A 20,611-nucleotide genomic window follows, 5' to 3' on the forward strand; every position below is an offset into this window, starting at 1 on the left:
TGGCAGAGGTCCCGCTGGTTTCCTCTGGGGCCTCTCTCCCATGTCTCACCTGGAAGGGGCCGGGCCTGCCCTAGAGCAGTATTCTCAACCCTGCACACTGGCATCACCTGGGGAGTCTGTCAAAACAAACAAACAAACCCACCAGGCCACCCGGAGACCAGTTACACCAGAGTGTAACTGGGGCTGGCCTCCAGGTATCCGTGTTCTTTAAAGCTCCCAGGGGATGCCGATGTGTGGCCATGGTTGAGAGCCACTGGCCTAGATGCTTCCTGAGGGACTCTCCATCCGTTGTATCCTCTGATTCTTACCAGAAGTATCTTTTCTGTACCGTACTTGGACAAAACCCAGGGGAGAGGCAACTAGAAAAATCCTGGTTATTTTCTGCACTCTTCTGCACGGTGCCAGTAAGCGGGCAATCTGCAGGCACAGGGCAGTGGAATGTTTGAAGGGCACGGGCTTTGGTGGCAGCCCCCCCCCCCCGCTGGAACTGCAGATCATCCACTTACTCAGTGTATGCCCTTGAGCAGAGTGTGTAGCATTTCTGGATTTCAGATTTCTCCATCCGAAAAGGGGGCTAGGAATGGAGCTTTGTGAGAGCTGAAGATGATGTCGGTGAAGTGAGTGGTAGACGCTAGATACTCTGAATAGTTTTTGTTATTATTGCTGAACACAGCAGAAAATAGACTGGGCCAGAGGAGAGGCTTCCCTCTGGAGGCAAGCCTCGAGCATCCAAAATGCCTTAAGGCTAATATCCTCCTGGTTCCACAGCAGCTCCGCAGCCCTTGCCACTGGCTTCCACCCAGGCTGATTTCCGTGTGCAGTCTTGGGTTTGATTCCCATGAAGCACGGGCGCAGAAACACTCCCTGCCTCTCCAAGCAGGGTATTTGCGGCTCCAGCCAAAAAACCCAAACCCCACAACCTTCAGGAGACAAAGGAAAGTTGATACTAGACACCTTATTTTTCATACTACTGGGTACTCTCAGAAATATAACAACAAGGGCGCCTGGGTGGCTCAGTTGGTTAAGCGACTGCCTTCGGCTCAGGTCATGATCCTGGAGTCCCTGGATCGAGTCCCGCATCGGGCTCCCTGCTCAGCAAGGAGCCTGCTTCTCCCTCTGACCCTCTCCCCTCTCATGTGCTCTCTCTCTCTCATTCTCTCTCTCTCAAATAAATAAATAAAATCTTTAAAAAAAAAAAAAAAGAAATATAACAACAATGCGAGCTAGGAAACACAGCTATACGTTCATCCTGTAGATGGGGAGACCGGCTCAGAGGTGTTAAATCAGACTGTCCAGGAGAAATATAATACGAACTACATAAGTACTTTTAAATTTCCTAGTGGCCACATAAAAAAAGGTAAAGAGAAGCAGCTAAGATTCATTTTTGTAAAATACTCTGTGTAACCCAGCATACCTAAAATAGTCTCATTTTAACATGTAACCAACACTTTGAAATTATTTTTTTAAGATTTTCTTTTTAAGTCATCTCACACCAACATAGGGCTCAAACTCTCAACCCCAAGGTCAAGAGTTGCATGACCCACTGACTGAGCCAGCCAGGCGCCCCTGAAATTATTAATGAGGCCTTTTCTATTCTTTTTTTTCCACACTAAGTCTTGGACTTCCAGGGTGTATCTTACACTTCTGACACATCTCAATTCAGAGTAGTCACATTCCAGGTGTCCAGTAGCCTCATGTGGCCCATGGCTGCGGTACCAGGTGACACAGGGTTAAATGGTTAAACACTTTGTCTCAGATCACACCAAAGGTAAAGGAGAGAGGAAGCTGGAGGGATGGCTTTCCCATCCCTGATCCCCTGTCCTGTTCACGCATCACCTGCCTCTTGATTGCTCCTTCTTGACAGGAGGAATTGTTCTGTGGCCCTGAGGGGTGTGAGCTCTGGCAAAGATTAGAAATTCAAAACCTGCTTTAAGTAGCTGTGAAGCCTTGAGCAAGTTACCTGCCTGTGCTCTGGTTTCTACCTGCGCCAGTGGGGTGATAAGGATGAGGCCCATCTCATGAGGTCAACGCAAGGAGTGGTCATCTTATTAAAAAATTAGTTCAGGCAAGCACCTGCCACATTTGAGCCCTCAGTGAATATTCAAGGGGATGTTCTTTTAAAGGAGTCCCTCCTATGCTTTCAAGGCTCATCTGCTACAGGAAGCTTGGGAGGCATGTGGGTTAGCTATGTTCTTTTTAAATCAGCCCAATTTCCATGAGCTTGCAGTTCCCAAGGCCGGGAGGTGGCATCAAGTTTGCTGCTGGAATGTTATTTGGTCTGAGGGTTTGGAGTTTCCAGTGGAGCCGGATAAGGACACGGCCACTCTGAGAGATCTTCCCTCAGCAAATACCGGTGGCCCCCCTGGGTGCCAGCGCTGTGTGAGGCACCGTGGGGATGCAGGCAGGCTGCCGCATGGCATCCCCCTTGGGCGTGGCACAATGCCATGCTGACATCTTGTTGCCCGTGGTGCCCCCGATTTATCATCTCTGTGCTCTTGCTCCTGGGCTTTTCCTCTGCGGGATTCCTTCCTCTCCCCTCATTTCCCACTTGTCCAAACCTACCTCGAATGCCACCCCCTGAGCACCCTTCCTGGACTCTTGCCGCAGCCTCCCTCCTTGCCTCCAAAACCTGGAGGCAGATACTCCCTCCTTTCATGTTCCTGTGGTGCTGTCTGCACCTGCCAGAGGCCCTTGTTACCTGTCTTCCGGATCCTTCTGTCCTGAGGGGGCTGCCCTCGCACACTAGCACCCCCTGAAGTCCCAGGCCAACTCCGATTTACCACCACAGTCTCCCAGCGTCTGCGGCTCAGCTGGTACTCAGGGACTAGAGCAATGAGACAGCAAATGGGCGCAGTTAATCGTATCCCAGTGTAACGGAAAGAACAGACACTGTGTCTTCTTCTGCAAACTCTCAGCAGAACAGATGTCCAGTGCTGGGCTGACTGAGAATCATCCAAGGAACCTGTTTGAAAACACACATTCCTAGGCTCCATCCCCCAGGGACTGCTTCATAGGTCTGGGGTAGGGCCCAGCAAGCTGTGTTTTGTCTTCTCTCTAAGAGATTCCACAGCGCAGACAGGCTCGGAGGGACCTGATTCGGAGCATGTAACCCGTGGGAGGACCAGAGAGGCATGGCCAACGCAGCTGCAAGGCACGCACATTCCTGTGATTTCCTCTCACAAGTAACGGTTGAAAGGCGCTTTGGATCAGTTTGGTTAAAATGTAGCATTTAAGAAGGGAGGTTATGGCCAAGGTAGAAGACAGCCTGGGCCCTCCCTTGGAAGGGCCTCGGAGTCCCCACTAGACATGTGGGCTGTGCTCACAGGGCATCGTGCAGCACCATCCCCGGGGGAACAACAGCGTCGGCTCACACCCAGAGCACGCGGCCGGGGCGTTTGGTCTTCACACCGCACTCTTCTTCCCTGACAGGTCTCCCGTGATGGCCGGTGGACTGTTCGCTGTGGATCGGAAATGGTTCTGGGAGCTGGGCGGGTACGACCCAGGCCTGGAGATCTGGGGAGGGGAGCAGTATGAAATCTCATTCAAGGTGAGCCAGCTTTTTGGAAGCCCCCTTCTCCTTGCCACACCTGCCTTGGCACCTGTCCTGAGGGTTCTGCAGCTCCTGTTGCTCAGGTGAAGAAGTCAGGGGCTGTGGGCCACTCCTTGTGGTGCGTGATAGTGGACATGGGGTGTCTCCTCAGGCTGCTCAAGCCTGGCCTTAACCACAGCTCTTACATCATCCACTTCTTAGGACGGCCGAGTTAGAATAAGACAGGTCTCACTTCCAGTCAAGATGGTGCCGTGTCTCCCAGTGAGATGCGCGGCAGACCAGCAGCGGGGAAGAGAAACCAGGACAAGGAGGGTACACAGGCCTAGGGGAATGCTGTGCTCCGGGGTTGGCCCCAGGCCTCCCAGATTCTGAGGTAGCCTGAGTGCTTCCTGGCCACCCCTCTCCGGTTTTCCTTTTTGTATCCACCACTGCTGGAGTTTGCCATAGAGACCAGTGGTCAGGAACTCAAGTTGTGGACTCAGAAAAGTGTGGGTTCAAATCCCAACTCCACTTTTCAGGAGCTTGGTGATTTGGGGCAAGTTTGATTGGCTTTCTCTCCTCATCTGAGGTAAGATGGCAATGATACTACCTACCTTACAGAGCTCTTGTGAAGATTGAATGAGGTAATAGAAGTGCTTAACATGCAACCTGGGCACACAACCAGCAATTAAGAATTGGTAAAATTTATTAAAGATCCAGTGAAGGGACGCCTGGGTGGCTCAGTTGGTTAAGCGTCCAACCGTTGGTTTCGGCTCAGGTCATGATCTCAGTGTCCAGCGATCGAGCCCCGCATCTGGCTCTGTGCTCAGCAGGGAGTCTGCTTGAGATTCTTTCCCCCTCCCTCCCCTCACCCCTCCCCTTCTGCTCCTCCCCCTGCTCCCTTGCATGGGGCAGGCATGCACACTCGCTCTAAAATAAATAAACAAAAAAATCTTTAAAATAAAAAAGATCCAGTGAATAAATATTTACACCAACCCATGTGCTATAGAAGCTTCGACAGTGGTAGTAGGGAAATGGTGGTTACTAGTTAGCCACCCAAACTTCTGGGGCCACTTTCTCCCCTTCAGTTGTGGGATTCCATATTGAGTCAGGTGAAGAAGAGAGGCTTGGTCCCTCTGAGGGGAGGTGGGCCAGGGCCTGCTTCTGACATCCCCGGGGCCCCTGGGAGGGCATACCCCCGCCCACGAGGGATGGCCAGTGGCACATTGCTGGGAATACGCAACCCTGATGCGCCCCTCCCCCAAATTGGGCACCAACTTTTTATGCAAGAGACCATTGTCTCACACAGTGATTGAGCCTTCAGTGCTGGGGTCACATCCCATCTCTGCCACTTCTGACCAGCTACGTGATCTTGGATAAGGAAGGCTCACCTCACTGAGCCTCAGTTTCTGCTTCCACGAAATGGGCTTAATGATACTTGAATCCTCACAGGGTCATGCAGAGGATTAAATGCGACCGTGCGGGTTGGGTGCTCCTTAACAACATCCCAAAGGTTTTCATTCTCGACATCATTGTTGTCCCCTTGTGCACCACTGGTTGAGCCGTTCAGAACCAGGGAACATAAACCCTTGATTAGCAAGAAAACACAACCTGGCATTCTGCCACAACACTATTTTGGTTTGAAGGGCCATCTGTGTCTGTTTTAGCTCCGGACTTCTGAAGCTGTCTCCCATATGGGGACTGGCCCCTGAACTAACCCTCATGTCCAGGAGTGATACTCGAAGTATTTAAGGGCAATGAGGACACAGGCACCAACCAGTCAGAGCGGACACCAGCTGCAGACAAGTCTGTATCCCCTCTGAGGTGCAATAGCTGGATTTCAGCCCTACTCGGAGCTGACGGGATGCTGTGCCAAGCCCTTCACATGTGTTGGCTTGTTCAATCCTCCCAGCATCCCTAGCAGAGTGATGTCATCATTATACCCATTTCGCAGGGAGGCCAGTGGGGCTCAGACCAAAGCCCCACACAAGTGGAGTAATGGAACCAGGACCTGGCCCCAGGTCCTGGCTGCAGAGCCCGCACTCTGACCTGCCAATGTTTCCTAGACTTCTGTAGGGACAGGAGAGGGAGAGAAGACTCGTGAGAGGAAAACGAGCCTGAGAAGCTGGCTGCAGTCTTTCCCCCTTTCTTCGATTTTTGCACCCTCCTGGGGTTATTCTTAATTTACTGGGATAGTCTACAGCCTCTCAGTGAAGTGAATTCATGACAGTCTAAGTGAGAAATAGCAAATAGGTTTCCTCTCGCAGCCAACTCTGATCTGCTCAGGGATAGGGGCTACCCAGCACTGTGTTGCTATGCATTCTGAAGCTGCATCCAAGCTAATGAGAAAAAGTGGTGATTGATTAGTGATGTCTGCCACGGGTGCAGGTGTGGCAAGTGATGGCACATCTGTCATTTATTTCATATCCGTAGCCCATGCAATCTCATTTTCCAAATGTCACATCCTTATGGGTACAGTGAAAGCACACACAGGGGATCGAAAGAGTTGTAACCTCACACTTCGTCAATCCAGCAGTCAAACAAACTTGATTTACAGAGTTTTCTACCAAGTGTGTACCCAGAAATGGGCACACCTGTGTTCTGAGTGCTCACCAGAATGGAAACTTCAGGAGGGCAGGAATGTCTGTGTGTTTCACTCACCGCTGTATCCCAGGTACCTAAAGGATTGCCTGACATGGAGGAGACACTGAATAAATATGGGCTGGTGTGTCACTGGCCAGAAACCAGCCTCCATGGTCAAGAAGTCCCCTTTCAGAGACGCCCTCTCTAGAGAATAGTGAATGGAGAAGGCTTTGCACAAAGGGATTCCTAAACCCAAAATGATTTCATTCTGTGTGTTTCAAAGACCCATCTAATGATGCTCATCAGGCAATTACAGCAGAACAAATGGCATTTTTCTCCACACAGTTTGTTTACAAAAGACTTGGTAATGAAGCCATATTGGAAGTCTCTCACCCGGGAGGGGGAAGGAGGCTGGCCCCTGTTTCATTTGATCCAATTACTGTCCTTCACTCTCAAGGGGAAAGGGTTCTATGTAATGAGGGGGCTCCCAGGTCTGGAAGGGAGACTTCCCTCCCTCAGTTTTCTCTCTCCTGGCTTGGACAGCATGAGTTCCCCGAGCCCATGACAGCTCATCTGCCAGTGCTTTGTCTCCCCAGCCCCCACGGAAGGCCTACTCACAGTGCTGAAGGGACAGGAAAGCCCATCCATCTGCTAGAGACGCCTCCCTTCAGTGTTTCATTTCAGTGTTCCATTTCAGCCAGAGGGGAGCATTTTGAAAGGGCCATGTTCCCTCTGCTTCATCTCTGCTGAGACCCTTTTTCTTCTTGGTGACAGAGAAAAGAGACTGGTCTGAAAGGCTCGAGTGTATTTTCAGAAATTAAGATAAATTGATACGTGCCATCAGGACTGATGAATTAATACTTTGGCTCCAATTCCAGAGTAGGCCATCTATCCTGATGGGAAAACCCTAGAAGAGGTATTCTGAAGGTTCTGAAATTTCTGGAAGAGTCACTGATTTTTTTTTTTTCCCCCTCTTTCTTTCTCTCTGTCTCAGTCAGGAGAGATTTTGTTTCCACAGTCACACTACCAAAGTTCTCCAGGGTGGCAGTTAGAATCTTCCCAGTTCTAGTGGCTGGTTAAATCTTGAACTCCGTCGCCTGCCTGTACCTGCCTCCATGAGCTGACCCCTGCTCGTCTCTCCACCGCCTCTCAACACCCCCCCCCCCCCCGCCAATCCTCTCGCCCCATTGCATTAGTCTGCCCTCTTGGTTACAGATGACCCAAATCCTAGTCAATCTGATTTAAGTGAAAAATCAGAATCAGTTGGCTCACACAGTTGAAATTCCGGGGCAGACCTTTTAGGCTTGGCTGGATCCAGGGACTAACCCATCTCCTCTGGTCTCCATCTCTCTCAGTCCCTTGACTCTGCTTTCACCCAGGTTGGCTTCCTGCTCAGGGCAGGCTTTCTCTTGTGGAAATACTCAGCATCCCACTGGAAAGAGAGTTCGTCTTTCCCATCATTCCTGTAGAAGTCCCCAAGTTGAGTCTCACTGACCTGCTGCTTCCTTGCCCATCCTGGAGACAGGAAAGTGGGGTTGGGCCGGTTCCCCTATCTAGAAGGAGAATGGATGTGGGGCAGAGCAAACCACAGATATCCACGCAGACGTGTGTGCACAGCCGTATGGGACTGTTCACAAGCCCTAGGTTCATGTATCAGGTCATCTTTGGAGGCACACACTGTTCACTCTTCTTAAAATGCCTTTCCTTAGTCTGGCCGGCCCACATTCAGCTTTACCTGAGCTCCCTGTGCTAGGTAGGGTCCATCCCAACGCCACTCCTGGCTTGGCTCCAGATTCCTCATGTTGACATGACCCAAGGGGTGGCCTGTCTCTTCCCCACTGGACTGTGAACTCCCTGGTAGCTAACTCTAGACCCAGTGTTTGGCCCATAGTAGGTGTTTTAAATAACTTAGTGACATCAGTTCCTATCTGATAAAACTTCCTTCGCCCTGCCCTTCCCAGACTTACATCACCATCTTTGGGTAACGGTGGTGTGGTGGGAAGTGTACTCAGCAAGAAGGCAGGGTATTGGCTTCTCATCTTGGCTCTCCATCCATACATCTGAGGGCCCTAGACCAATCACTTGCCCTCTCTGGCCCTCACATCCCAGACAATGCTGTTACAACTTTCCTTCCTATCCCACAAGATAGAATCAAATAAGATGCCATGGGGAAAGCCCTTTGACTTACACAGGTGCAAGGGTGGTTTGGATTAGAGTTGGTAGCAGTAGGACGAGCCAGAAGGAGAACTGCACAGTGTCCCCAGGAGGCCAAGGTTAGGATATCTTCCAACTCTGAGATCCAGGAGAGAGAAAGTTTCCACAGGACAATATGGATGAGCTTGCATGAGAAAGGTGGGCTTTGCAACAGTGTAAGTGGATAACTCTTGTTAATAGCAATTCGGCAAAATCTGTTCCATGCCAAAGCAAGCACATTCTTTGACCTAAAATTCCACACCCAGGAGTTTATCCAAGAGAGACAGCTGCAAGGATGAGCAAAGATTTAGGTAGAAGCTATTTATTGAGGCCTTACTTACAACAGGGAAAGATTGAAAATGACCCAAATGTACATCCTGCGGGTATAAATAAGTTAGAACGGGGCGCCTGGGTGGCTCAGTCGGTTGAGCAGCTGTCTTCGGCTCAGGTCATGATCCCAGGTTCCTGGGATCGAGCCCCGCGTCGGGCTCCCTGCTCAGTGGAGAGTCTGCTTCTCCCTCTCTCTCTGCCTACTTGTGCTCTCTCTATATCTCTCTGTCAAATAAATAAATAAAATCTTTAAAAATAAATAAATAAATAAATAAGTTAGAACACATCTAAACAATGGCATATTATATCTAAAAAAAGTTAGATGCCTCCAAAATCAAGTTTAAACAGAAGTGAAAAATAGTATATATGTAATATGATCTCGTGTTTAATGTTTAAAAATATGATGAAGGCAAACCAGCAACCAAAAAGCCTGAGACTCTCCTCATGCCAGCTAACGTTTCCTGGGCCCGCACACTAGAAATGTGTGGGGCTCTGTGCACGGCGCTGTTCCCACGTTGTCATTTAGCCTTCATGATGCACCCAAGGAGGTGCTCTGATTATCTCCTTTTGTAGATGAGGATACTGAGGCTCAGGTTAAGTCACTTCCACGGAATCACACAGCTGCAACGGGGATGTCAGCCCTGCTTGTTGGACTCAGACTGAGCCTGGCTCTGACCCACAGCACCAGCAAGGCTTCCTGTCCCTCGAGGCAGTGGGGTGGGAGGGCCCCAGATGCAGCTGTCCCCTTCCACTAATGTGTTTCTGTAACAGTGAATATGTTCATCATAAGTACATATCACTTCTATAGTCAGGAAAAAATTAAGATTTTTTTTTTTTAACTAAGAAGAAAAAATGTTGGTTTTCAGCCCTCTCAGTGCGCCCTCACCATATACATCCCAATGCTGTGTTTGGGCCATTTGCAAGTTCAGGGATGAGGGCCCCCCTCCCCAAGGCAGGCCTCCAGAAAAGGCAGTGGCAGGAGGAGACCCCGGGGAAGGACTGAGTGCAGAGGCAACAGCCCCTGCCCTCTGAGGGAGAGACAGTGCCAGCCTGAGGCTCCCCTGGGGCAGGCTCCTGTAAGCAGGGGACTAACAGGAGGCCACCTGAGGAGACGGGCGACAGCCTTGTTGGAGAGGGAAACCCAGCACATATGAGTAGAGGCTGGAGGCGTCAGGGGGCCTGGGTTTGCTTTGTCTGATACAGCTGCCAAAGCCGAAGCCAGTCCCAGGCTGCAGATTTGGGGCAGATTTTTAAAAAGAAAATGCTCAGGTTTTCCTTCTGTAAAACTCACAGCAGCATCAGGAGAATTAAATGGAAGAGTGTGGAAAGAAGGTAGGAGCGCCCCCAGACACCGGTTACAGGTGATGTTGTGACCTGACACCTTGAGTGCGTCTGGTGACTGGGCCAGGGTCCCTTGGCTAGATCCCAGATGTCCTGATGCTAAACAGCCCCATGCTCGTCTCGTTCCTCACAGTAGGAGAGGTGGAGGAAAGGGCGGCCCTGCCTAGAGAGAGGCCACTGTTAGAGGCAGGGCCCGGAAGTCCGGACCAGCCCCAAGGGGAGTTAAGGTGCCGCACAGGAGAGAGAAATGATTTCCGGAGACCAGCCCAAGAGGCAGAAGGCGATCCAGGACCGCCATCCAAGCACCTGCATGCCAACGCTTTTCCCCATCTCTCTAGACCCTCCCGCTTCCAGCCCCTCTGACTCAGACTAGCTGCGGTGTCGCTGCTGGGCCCCTGGTGCTAGTGCCTTCCCTCGCTGGGTTATCCAAGGATGCCAGGAACTTGCTCTGCTGCGTGCAGCATCCCCCACCCCCGCTGGCTACAGGTGCCCAGCCTTTCCAAGAGCCGCCTGCTAGGAGCAGGGAAGGCATTCTGCTTGTTACGCTCTGAGCAAGCCCTTTGAAATTCCATGAACATCTCTGCAGGAGCCTGTATCTCCCACATTCCTCCAGGAAGGTGGCTCAGAGGCCCAAGGGCCGTCTGTCATACATGGCTTCCCAGCCGGCACACACCTGTCTCTCCATGCCTCAGTCTTTCATCACTAAAAAATGGCGAGAGCAACTTCTTCAGAGCTTTTCTGTAAGAACTAAATGGCCTGAAACATTTATCTGGCCTCGAGCCAGGCAAAAAGGAGGCATTCAATAAGTGGTAGCTGTTCCGATCAGAAGCCTCGGGTACAACATCACGGGATTAAGTACATGGCCCACAGAGTCAAACCCCCTGGGTTCTGGTGCGGGCGTGATCAGCTAGTCGCTGTGTGGCCTTGGGGAAGTGACCTAACCTCTCTGGACGTAACTTCATAGCTATCAGATGGGGATAGAATAATCCTTACTTCATAGTGTGGGTGTGAACATAATGTCAGTCGAACCGTGTTAAAACCTTAGCTCGGGGCTTGGCACATAATAAATGCTCGATAAACGGTGGCTGTCAATGTTGGCATTGTTGCTGCCGATGTGAATCGGGCTGCAGCCACAGGAAGACGGGAGTGGAAAGAGCTTTGAGGCTGACGAGACACAGGCCGAGGACCTCGGGTCCAGGCCCAGCTTTGGGGCGAACTCTCAGTGAGGCCTTGGATGGCTCCCTTGCCCTTTCTTTCTTTTTTTTTTTTTTAAGATTACTTATGTATTTATTTGAGAGAGAGAGAGAGAGAGCATGAGAGGGGGGAGGGTCAGAGGGAGAAGCAGACTCCCCGCTGAGCAGGGAGCCCGATGCGGGACTCGATCCAGGGACTCCAGGATCCCGACCCAAGCCGAAGGCAGTCGCCTAACCAACTGAGCCACCCAGGTGCCCCTCCCTTGCCCTTTCTGCTGAAGCTGTATCTTCTCACCTACGACGGCACTAACCCCATACTCACAGGGCTGTCTGTGAACTCGCTAGTACCATTATCCTGAGGGAGGCTGTATCCACAGCAGTATCCACAGCGTCTGAGAACTTGTTAGAAATGCAAATTCTCAGGCTCCACCCCAGACCTGCTGAGTTAGACACCCTAAGGGTGGGGCCCGGCAGTCTGTATTTTAACCAGTTTTAGGCCATTCTGATGTTCCCAAGGGTGAAAACTGTGGCTGTGTTGAATACGTGGGGTCTCGTACAGAGAGAGTGCTCAGGCTTGGGCGTAGAAGGACAGAGCAGACGGGGAGGCGGCTCGGGGGGTCGGCCAGTACGCCCCCAGCACCTTCACCCAGCTATGTCCTTGGGTCACTGGGTCCACCCTTGGCAGTGGGGTTCTATTCCATTTCTTTCGACAGGGTTTTAGAGCAAGGCTGACCAATGACTAGGCCATGTGTGAATGAATGAATGAATGAAACTAAGAAAGTTTGTATGGGCTGTGTTATTGATGGAAAGAAAAGCAAGGTGCCCCACAGAGCAGAAAAGTGAATGGACGGCCACAGGTTCCCAGCAGCATCCACAACCTGAGTGCAGGGGTGTGGAGAGGGCCAGAAATGACCGAGAGTGGAGGAACAGGTGGTGGAGAGCCTTGTGTACAAGCCAGGGTGCCTGTTCTGCAGACAGGACAGGTGCTGATAGGGTGCGTGGCAGAAGAGGTCTCAGAGCTGCCTGGTTCTGGGGGACCCAACCCCGGATTCCACCCTGGGCTCTGCCATTTATGAGCGGAGGGACCTTGGGGAAAGCAGTTAGTTGGTCTCTTGGTCTCGCCAGGCCTTGGGTTCCTCACATGTAGAAGGTCTGATAGTACCTCCCTCACTGGGTGGTTATGAGAGTGCTCTATTCAAAGTATGAGTCAAACCTCAGGGACCCTGCCTCTTGACTGAATTTGTTTATTAGTTTAAGAAACAAAACCCTAATGTAAGGCAACCACCCCCCCATTTTTTTGGCCAACTTGTCTATAAAAACCTAAGGAAATGGTTGAATTAGTCAAATAATTTATTAATTTAGACACACATATGCTTAAAACTCTATTATATAAAATTAGAATAAAAAAATATTAACTTAGAAGTAAATTCAAATGGTTTTTAAAAATCAAAACTTTTTTTCCTACTCTTTACCAGCTGCATCCAGTAACCATTATCAACATCTAAAACTAGCATGACTAAGGTCCTTTCATGCTGGTAAGACTCCCTGAAAGAGCATCTTGTTGTTTAAAACAAACTAATATATTCAAAACAACATGAGCCTCGGAAAACATGGATGTCACACCATTTCTTCTTTTCTGAGGGGAAGTACCCTCAGCTGCCATGGGCCCACATAGCACCGTACACATTGCTCACAGCCCTCACTGCTTTGGGATTACCTCATTTCAGCCTCATCACAACCCCAGGAGGCAAATACAAGACTTCATCCCATTTTGCAGACGGGGTGACTGAGGCTTTGAGACTCCCAAAGCTTGCTTAAGAGCTCAGTCCTTACCATGCTCCTAACAGCAACCCCGGGTACCTTCTGAGCACACAGACAATGCAGAAGAACTGGTGGTAATTATTATTATTTACCCCAAGTGCAACTAAATAGGGTTTGAACTCCACAGGGGTCCTCAGCCCAGGTGCCAAGAGCAGAAGCTGTGGCTGGCTGTCACCTTCTCCCGGCTGTCGGCAGTTGGACGGCCGCCCAGGCTCGGTGGCACCCAGGCAGTCGTGTCCTCGACAGAGGGAGGCTCCCCCAACAGGACAGGCCCTTCTGCCACGCGCTCTCTGGGCCCCCGTGTGTCTTCCTGATGCACATCACCACTTGTTTCTTTCCCCCTCAGTTTAGGAGATAAGAGCAAGTAATTGTCTTTTATAGACACTGTAATGAAGCCTGTCATCACACAAAAGAAGTTTGCTAATAAAATAAAGCAGCAATGAAAATGAATGGGGAGCAAGCTTTTGCAATTAGATTTGTACTTGTCTAGTGGCATGGTGCTTCCACGAGAAGTGAGAAGGCTGTTCTGCAGGGGAGAAAGGCACCAAGAAACAAGCTGATGGGGTGGTGGAGGAGGTTGCACACTCCTCGTGGTAGAGCCGGCAGCCGCGTCCCCCGTGGGTGTGGAGGCCGGCGAGGGGCTGCACAGGGAGGGAGGGAAGGAAGCCGACGGCAGAGAGGGGTTGCAAATACCTCATCTCAGTGGTCGATGTGTGTCCGCATCCAACTAGGAGGGGGTCCCAGCCACATGTAGTCTGGCTGCTGCTGGCTGCGCCCCACCCCTTCTCTTTGCCACCAGCTGGAGTCTGCTGCCAGTGTGTTACCTGGGGGAGAGGCGAGCACCCTGGGGCTGCCGGGCCCCCAGTGGTGCCCCATGCCTGTGCCAGCCCCACCTGGCCCTGTCATTCCCGTCAGCTGCAGGTTCTGCCACCAAGTCAGAAAAACCACTTCATGTCTCTGAGCCTCAGTTTCTCCGTTTCAGAAATCGGGCCATAGGATAAAAACCACGATGGTGTTGGGCAAAGGGGCAGATGCTGTATCATTTCAAGCTGGTGGTGTTTCCCGTTCTTTTGCAAACAGAAATGACGAACGTGGTCAAGTCTGCTATGGCCAGGCATCAAGCTAAGTGCTTTTCACGACTGTCTCATGCCACGTGAGCGGCCTTGCGAGGTAGCGGTGAGCCGTCATGCCCAGGTCACAGGAGACTGCGGCTCCCGGGGTGAGGGCCTCGTAGCCACACGGCCGCACGAGGCGGCATTGGGAATGGGGGGCTGTGCTCAGAGCCCCCGTGCCATGGCTGTCCTGGGTCTCGAGGGCAGCTGCCTCGGCTGTGAAGGCAGGCGGGAGAGGGCCCTAACGGTACACAGACGGGGGACCAGGGCCGTGAGCAGGACCACGGGACCTGGGATCAAGAGCACCTCTGGCCACACCCCAGCCCGGGGCGAGTCAGGACCCCGTTCTGTGCCTCCAGCTTTTGTCCTGTTCCTGGTGGGAGAGTCCCCTCCAGTCTTGGGATCCTGCCACATAACCAGCGAGCACCACAGAGGTGCTGACCGCTTGGAAGATGCTAGAGGGACTTGTGAAGAGTTGGGTGCGCCCTGCACTGGGCCCTTTCCAGGCTGTTCAGGTGCTCCCAGAGGACTCGGGAGTTGGCAGCAGCTTCAGCTGAATACGTATCTGTGTGTCTGAAGGCAGTTCCCATTCTGAGTCGGCTGTCACTGGATCATGTTCAGGGCAGGGAGGCTGAGGAGTAAACCCGTCATCCCAAACCAGGACTCCTTCTGGGCTCCGGACGTCCTGGAAGTCTGAGGATATTTTGGATGCCTCAAACCTCTCAGCAGATCAAGGACATCCTGGTCCTTCAGGAACCTTCAGGCTGATGGCCAGCGTGGTCAGGGCCAAAGAAACCAGAGGTCACAGCAAAGAGAAGGATTTGGAGATTGATTGTTGTCTACATAAAGGAAGGTTCCCTGCCAGGCAGAGCTGGAGACGCATCCTCGTTAGCTAATGCGAGCTTAATATGGAGTCCGGGGAGCTGGACGCCGGCCTAGTCAACTGCCCAGGAGACAGTCAAAAATAGAGCGGGGTAAGGTATCTCCCGCCTGCTCAGCGCCACTCTCCCTCCCAAAAGGCAGGGGCAGCCCAGCGCCGAGCTGGGCAATATCCGCCAGACAAAAGCATCACTTCCACATCAGTCATTTTGTATAAAGGAAGAGTTATTGTTATGGGATGCTGGCGCCTGATCAATATCTCCTGCTTTGAAAATAAACTTCTTGGCTTGGCCTTGACATTAATCTACCATCAGGAGCCCATTATCTCAAGACCAATGTTCTGTTCTATTGACTTGCTCAGTTTTTTTTTCTCCCCCAAGATCAGACTATAATTGCATTTCTCCAGGCAGCACTTCGACTAATTGCCGCCCCATGCACACATATCCCCTTGCAGGAACCCTGGGTGCAGTACAACCCGGGGTGGTCGGAGACGGTGGCTGCGGAGGGTAATGAGGGACTGAGGACGCCCAGGTGCATGAGGTGGAAAAGCAGCCCTTCTAGAGCCTGTGAAATAACTAAGACAGGAAGCCAGATCCCCACTATGCCATTGAGCCGTACAAGCTGAAAAATACTCTTGCACAGAATCGGGGTTGCAGATGTTCCCACTCCTGCTCCTCATTCATAAACAAGGGAACAGGGGAACGACATTAATAATAATGCCCCGAGGGGCGCCTGGAGGGCTCAGTCGGTTGAGTAACCGACTCTTGATCTCAGGTCTTGATCTCAGGGTCATGAGTTCAAGCCCTGCATTGGGCTCCGCACTGGGCGTGGAGCCCATTTTAAATAAATATATATATGTAATGTCCCAAGTACAGTTGAGTCCTACCATCACCACAGCGTCCACAAAACCGAAGCATGACTGCCTCTATGTGCGAGAGCCTCCCAGGCCCTCCCTGCGCCCTAGCCCATTCTGCACCCCACAGGCAGAGTCATCTTGGTAAAATAGAAATTGGATTATATTGTCACCCTCACTAAACACTTTTGCTGAAGACTCCTTGTTTTGCACTGTGAGACCCTCATGATTGTCCCTGCTCACCTCTCTGACCTCCCCTCCGATCTCTGCTTCTGCTCCAGGCCTCTGGCTTTCTCTGTTCAGTGATTAAGCCAAGCCTCGCCCTACCCCAGGGCCTTTTCACTTGCTCCTCTCTCCACCTGTTCTCTCACCCCTCGGATCTTTATGTTACTTTTACCTTCTCATTATTTAAGTCTCGTGTCTAATATTCCCTTCGAAGTGAGGATTTCCCTGACCAGTATAACGGAACCTCTCATAGATCCATAGATCCATACAGTGAGTCTGGCCTTGCTTTGGCTCCCTTATAGCACACATCACTATCTGAAACTGCCTTTGTGTTAGTTATCTACCGCCACAGGAAAAGAACACCGCATACCTCCAATATCCCCTCCTAAAGCCGCAGTGAAAGTATGGCAAGGTTTGTGTGGCTCAGGCAGTTAGTAGAGGCTTAGCCGGACAGTTCTGCTCGGGTCTGTCACGAGGCTGCAGTCAAGGTGTCGGCCAGGACCACCGGCATGTGAGGTATAGACTGGGATTGGAGGATCCCTTTCTCAGAGGCTCGCTCACCTGGCTGGCCCGTTCACACGATAAGCAGGAGGCCTCAGCTCCTCACCACCCGACCTCTCCACAGAGCTGCCTGATGACCTCACGGCATGGCAGCTGGGGGCCCCAAAGCAAGTGGTCCCGAAGGAAGGCAGGAGCCACGGTGTCTTTTATGACCTTCATTTCTGCACTTTTCTGTTGGTTACACGGGTCCGTCCTCACAGGACACATTTGGGAGGGAACTGCCTAAAGGTGCAAATACCAGAAGGCAAGGCTCACTGGGGGCCATCCTGGAGCTGGGCACCATAGTCACCATCCATGAGAGCAAGGGCTTTGGCAGACTCACCACTGTATGTGCCCAGCACAATGCTTAGCATGTAGCGGATACTCCATACATATTAGTCAAATGTCTGAATGAATCATTGTGGCGCATGTCACTGCTGTGACCGTGTGCCAAGCCTTGTGCTAAGTAAGCGCCTCACATGTGATATCTCATCCCCAAGGCCCGCTTCATGTAATCCTCCACAGATGAGGAAACTGAGTCTCAGAGAAGTTAAGTACCTTGATCAAAGTCACAAACCTGGTAAGTGGCTGAGCTAGGATTTGAAGCCAGGACTGCTGAGGAGGGTCCATTTACCCTGGGCTCCGCAGTGGGTGTGAGTCAGCATACTTAGGAAGAATTCCCAAATTGCCATCAGACCAACATGCATCAAGCTCAGGAGTTCTTTGTAATGCCAGCTCTGTAGGGAAACACGAGGAGAAACTTGGGATTCCCCTCCACAGTGATAGCAGCTGCGGGGCTTAGGGAGCCAGACTGCAGAGAAGTCGGGGCAGGGAGGCTGCTGTCTCTGCTCAGGGTGACCCAGCAGGAGGCTTAGAGATCTCGGAGGAAACTCCAGAACCTGAGGCCACAGTCAGTAATATACAGAGCCTGTGTGCCATCTCTTCCCCTCTCATACCTGTGGCAGACATCACTAAGCGATCCCCGCGGTCCTTCCCACTGAGCCCCAATTGCCACCTTAGAATTCTCAACACAGCTGTCCGCGCACTTGCACTTGCTCAGCTGGAGTCAGCTGAAGCGGGGTTTAAATTCTGGCTCTGCCACTCACTAACCCTGCGACCTTAGACAAGCCTCTTAGCTTCTCTGAGCCTTGGTTTCTTCTTCTGTAAAGTGGAGCTCCGTTACTACCCGCTTTATAGGGTTTCTGATGAGGCTTACATGCGGTTGTGCGTGGGGAGCTTGTCCCATAGCGTTTGGCAACGAGAAAGCACTCAACGCTGTCAGCTATTTAAAACCACTGCTGGTACTACCGTGGTTTCCTCCTCGCTCTGTGAATGGGGGCTTTAGCAGACAATCCAAGCTGATGCTTTCAGTGAATGCATGGAAGGAGGCGACGGTGACCTTTGGGGGCAATGGTGAATGAGAGACAGAAATATCATCTTCTCTCTCCCTTCCCGCCCTGCAGGTGTGGATGTGTGGGGGCCGCATGGAGGACATCCCCTGCTCCAGGGTGGGCCATATCTACCGGAAGTATGTACCCTACAAGGTTCCCGCCGGAGTCAGCCTGGCCCGGGTAAGGTGGTGGCTCCCCTGGATGGGGAGGCGGGAGGGGGCTGGGCCCATCAGCACAGCAGAGACCTCCCGAGATACCTGGGACTCCAAGCCAAGTGACTCAGGTGTGAGGATGTGCGTGCCACCACTCCCCCCAACTCTCTAGGTGAAATCCAATTTAAAATAACTTACTTAAAGCCCTGCTTAACCACCCATTCCCTGTGACCTTAAGAGCCTTAACTCCTCTGAGCCTGTGTTTCCTCTTTTGTTCAAAGGAAGCTAATTTTTCACAACTCTTAGCATTGCCAGAGAATTAAGGAGATGGCACAGTTTCCCCAAGTGTGACAGACAAGATGATTTTAGGTGCCAGACATAGGAACATTTTTATTTACATGTGTTTAAATTAATGTGCATTAGAAATTAATATGTATTAGTGTAGCTAACTTGTGATTTTCCAGATCTGATTACTTAGGATAAAGCTGAAGTAGGTGCAAAGTTAGACCAGGAGTGATTTAAAGAAACCTGTTAGATAAATATCAATACAGGTGGAGTGGTGTGTTGGGGAAAGCCTGAGGCAAGGCACTTAAAAGTTCCTGGCAGGAGGGTGGCTAATAAATGTCAGTGTCTTTCTCTTACCGCCCCCCCCCCGCTCCCTCCCCCACTTTCACTGCCAAAAATTCTGTGTCAAACTATTCCATTACCTTAAGATGGTTTGTATTAATCATTGCTTGAATTAAATTGGCCACTGGCTACACATAGAACTCTGTTAGCCAGAGGCTTGTTTTGGGGTTGGTTTTGTTTTTTGTATTAATGATCTTCCCCTAAACCTTAAATTTTAAAATATTAAGTGTCTTGAGGAAAAAAAAAAATCAAGGTGACCACAAGAGAAAAATGGGGCGGGGGGAGGGCCCCAGAAGGTAAAGAGGGCCGCAGAGAGGTTTGTGGGAAGCTGGAAAGGTAACCAGGTAACCGGCACAGCTGTGCCTGGTGGAGACCCCTCCCGACAGAGACACTCCGTGGGAGCCTGTTTGGCATCAGTCCAGACAGCCTCCTTCGGCCCTGCCGCCGCCTTCCCCTCCCATATCACCCGACAGTGGATGCCGTGCAGAACTGTAGGCCCGGGGTCACGAAGAGCCCCGGTCCTGCAAGTTACACGGAAGACTGGGCGGCTCCACCAGGCAGCGGGAGCCCGGGCTCCATCCATGGGTGGGAGCTGAGCTCCGGAGGCGGCCGGGGCTGCTTTGGGCCCCGCGTTGAAGAAAAAGAGAGCCAGCAGTGCCCTCTAGTGGTAGAAGATTACAATGACAGCCAGGCACCGGCCCTCGGCGCTTCGGACAGCCCATCCGACGCGGGGGGCGCGGCCGGTTCTAGACTCAGCAAGTGAGGTAGGAATCAGGTTTCTTCTGAGATCCTGTTGGCAAGCCCCGAGAAAGACGCCAGACAGGAAGACAGTGCAAAGTCGCTCAGTAAGCCCAAGAGCGCGCGCGACTCTCAACTACTGGGAGTGGTGGGACCGTGGGGACACCTCTGACCCCTCAGCAGGATCGTTTCCAAAGCAGCCTTTTCTTCTCTGGTCATTTATAAGACCCACCTGGTTAAAAGGCACCACGACCTCCTGTTTATTGAACCACAGATGAATTCAATGGATAATAGCTAACTGTAGTAACACATAAAAACTTCCTGTGAGCTAGACTTCATGCAAAGCATCTTACATATCTATCGAACTTAATTCTCCTATGCTTTTAATCCACGTCTGAGAGATGAGGAAAGTGAAATGTGGAGACATTAACTAGAATTCAAACCCACTTAGGTCTGACCAGTGCCTGGCACAGAGCAATTGTCCCTTAAACAGTGGTTGCTGTTGTTAGTGTTAATGTCACCATCTGTTAACAAGACTGGGAAGTTTATTTCAATGTCTTCTCTCAATTCCTTGTTTAAACATTTTAACTTCTTTTTCAACTCTCAGTATCTTATCAGTCTCCTGGTGACTTTAAACCAGTTAACAATCAGAGGGGCACCCCACGTAGGTTTACAGGACCACAAAGATGCCTGAATCAAGCTCCCCTGAATTTTTATCATGGTATCTAACTACTCTCATTGAGTTGCAGATCATATTGTAAATGTTTGCTTCTTGTTTTAACAGCCAAATTCTTCTAGAGCATTATCTCCTAGAAGATCATTTTGATAGATTTGAGAAGAGGTTGTCTAAAAGTCCTAAAAGAGCCACATAAAGAGAGAAACCTCAGTTCTTACTAAAGTTGTCGGATTCCAGGACAAACAGCTAGAGAGCAGTGAAGTGGCAATTCAAGAAGGATGAGCTAACCAGCAGCTCTCCTACCTCAAGAACAAGTAGCCAGTCTTAGTTTGTTTACTAAATTTATTAAAAATCCTTCTTGTCTCTGCCCCTGGGAAAGGGATCTTAGAGAAAGAAGTAACAGAAACCCATTCAAACTCGCCAAAAAA

The 20,611-nt window shown here is 51.1% G+C and overlaps 1 protein-coding gene across 1 annotated transcript in view; it reads left to right on the plus strand.

The window, feature by feature from the left end:
• The window catches only part of GALNT10 (polypeptide N-acetylgalactosaminyltransferase 10), a 219,924-nt gene that overhangs the window by 182,879 nt on the left and 16,434 nt on the right, over positions 1 to 20,611 (plus strand). Inside the window, exons 7-8 of the mRNA XM_081826212.1 lie at positions 3,430 to 3,547; positions 18,063 to 18,170. Coding sequence (XP_081682338.1) covers positions 3,430 to 3,547; positions 18,063 to 18,170 — 226 coding nt within the window. The remainder of the gene's footprint in view (positions 1 to 3,429; positions 3,548 to 18,062; positions 18,171 to 20,611) is intronic.

The sequence above is a fragment of the Leptonychotes weddellii genome, chromosome 7 (assembly GCF_054177405.1).
Source record: "Leptonychotes weddellii isolate Sample4059 chromosome 7, ASM5417740v2, whole genome shotgun sequence".
Lineage (NCBI taxonomy): Eukaryota > Metazoa > Chordata > Mammalia > Carnivora > Phocidae > Leptonychotes > Leptonychotes weddellii.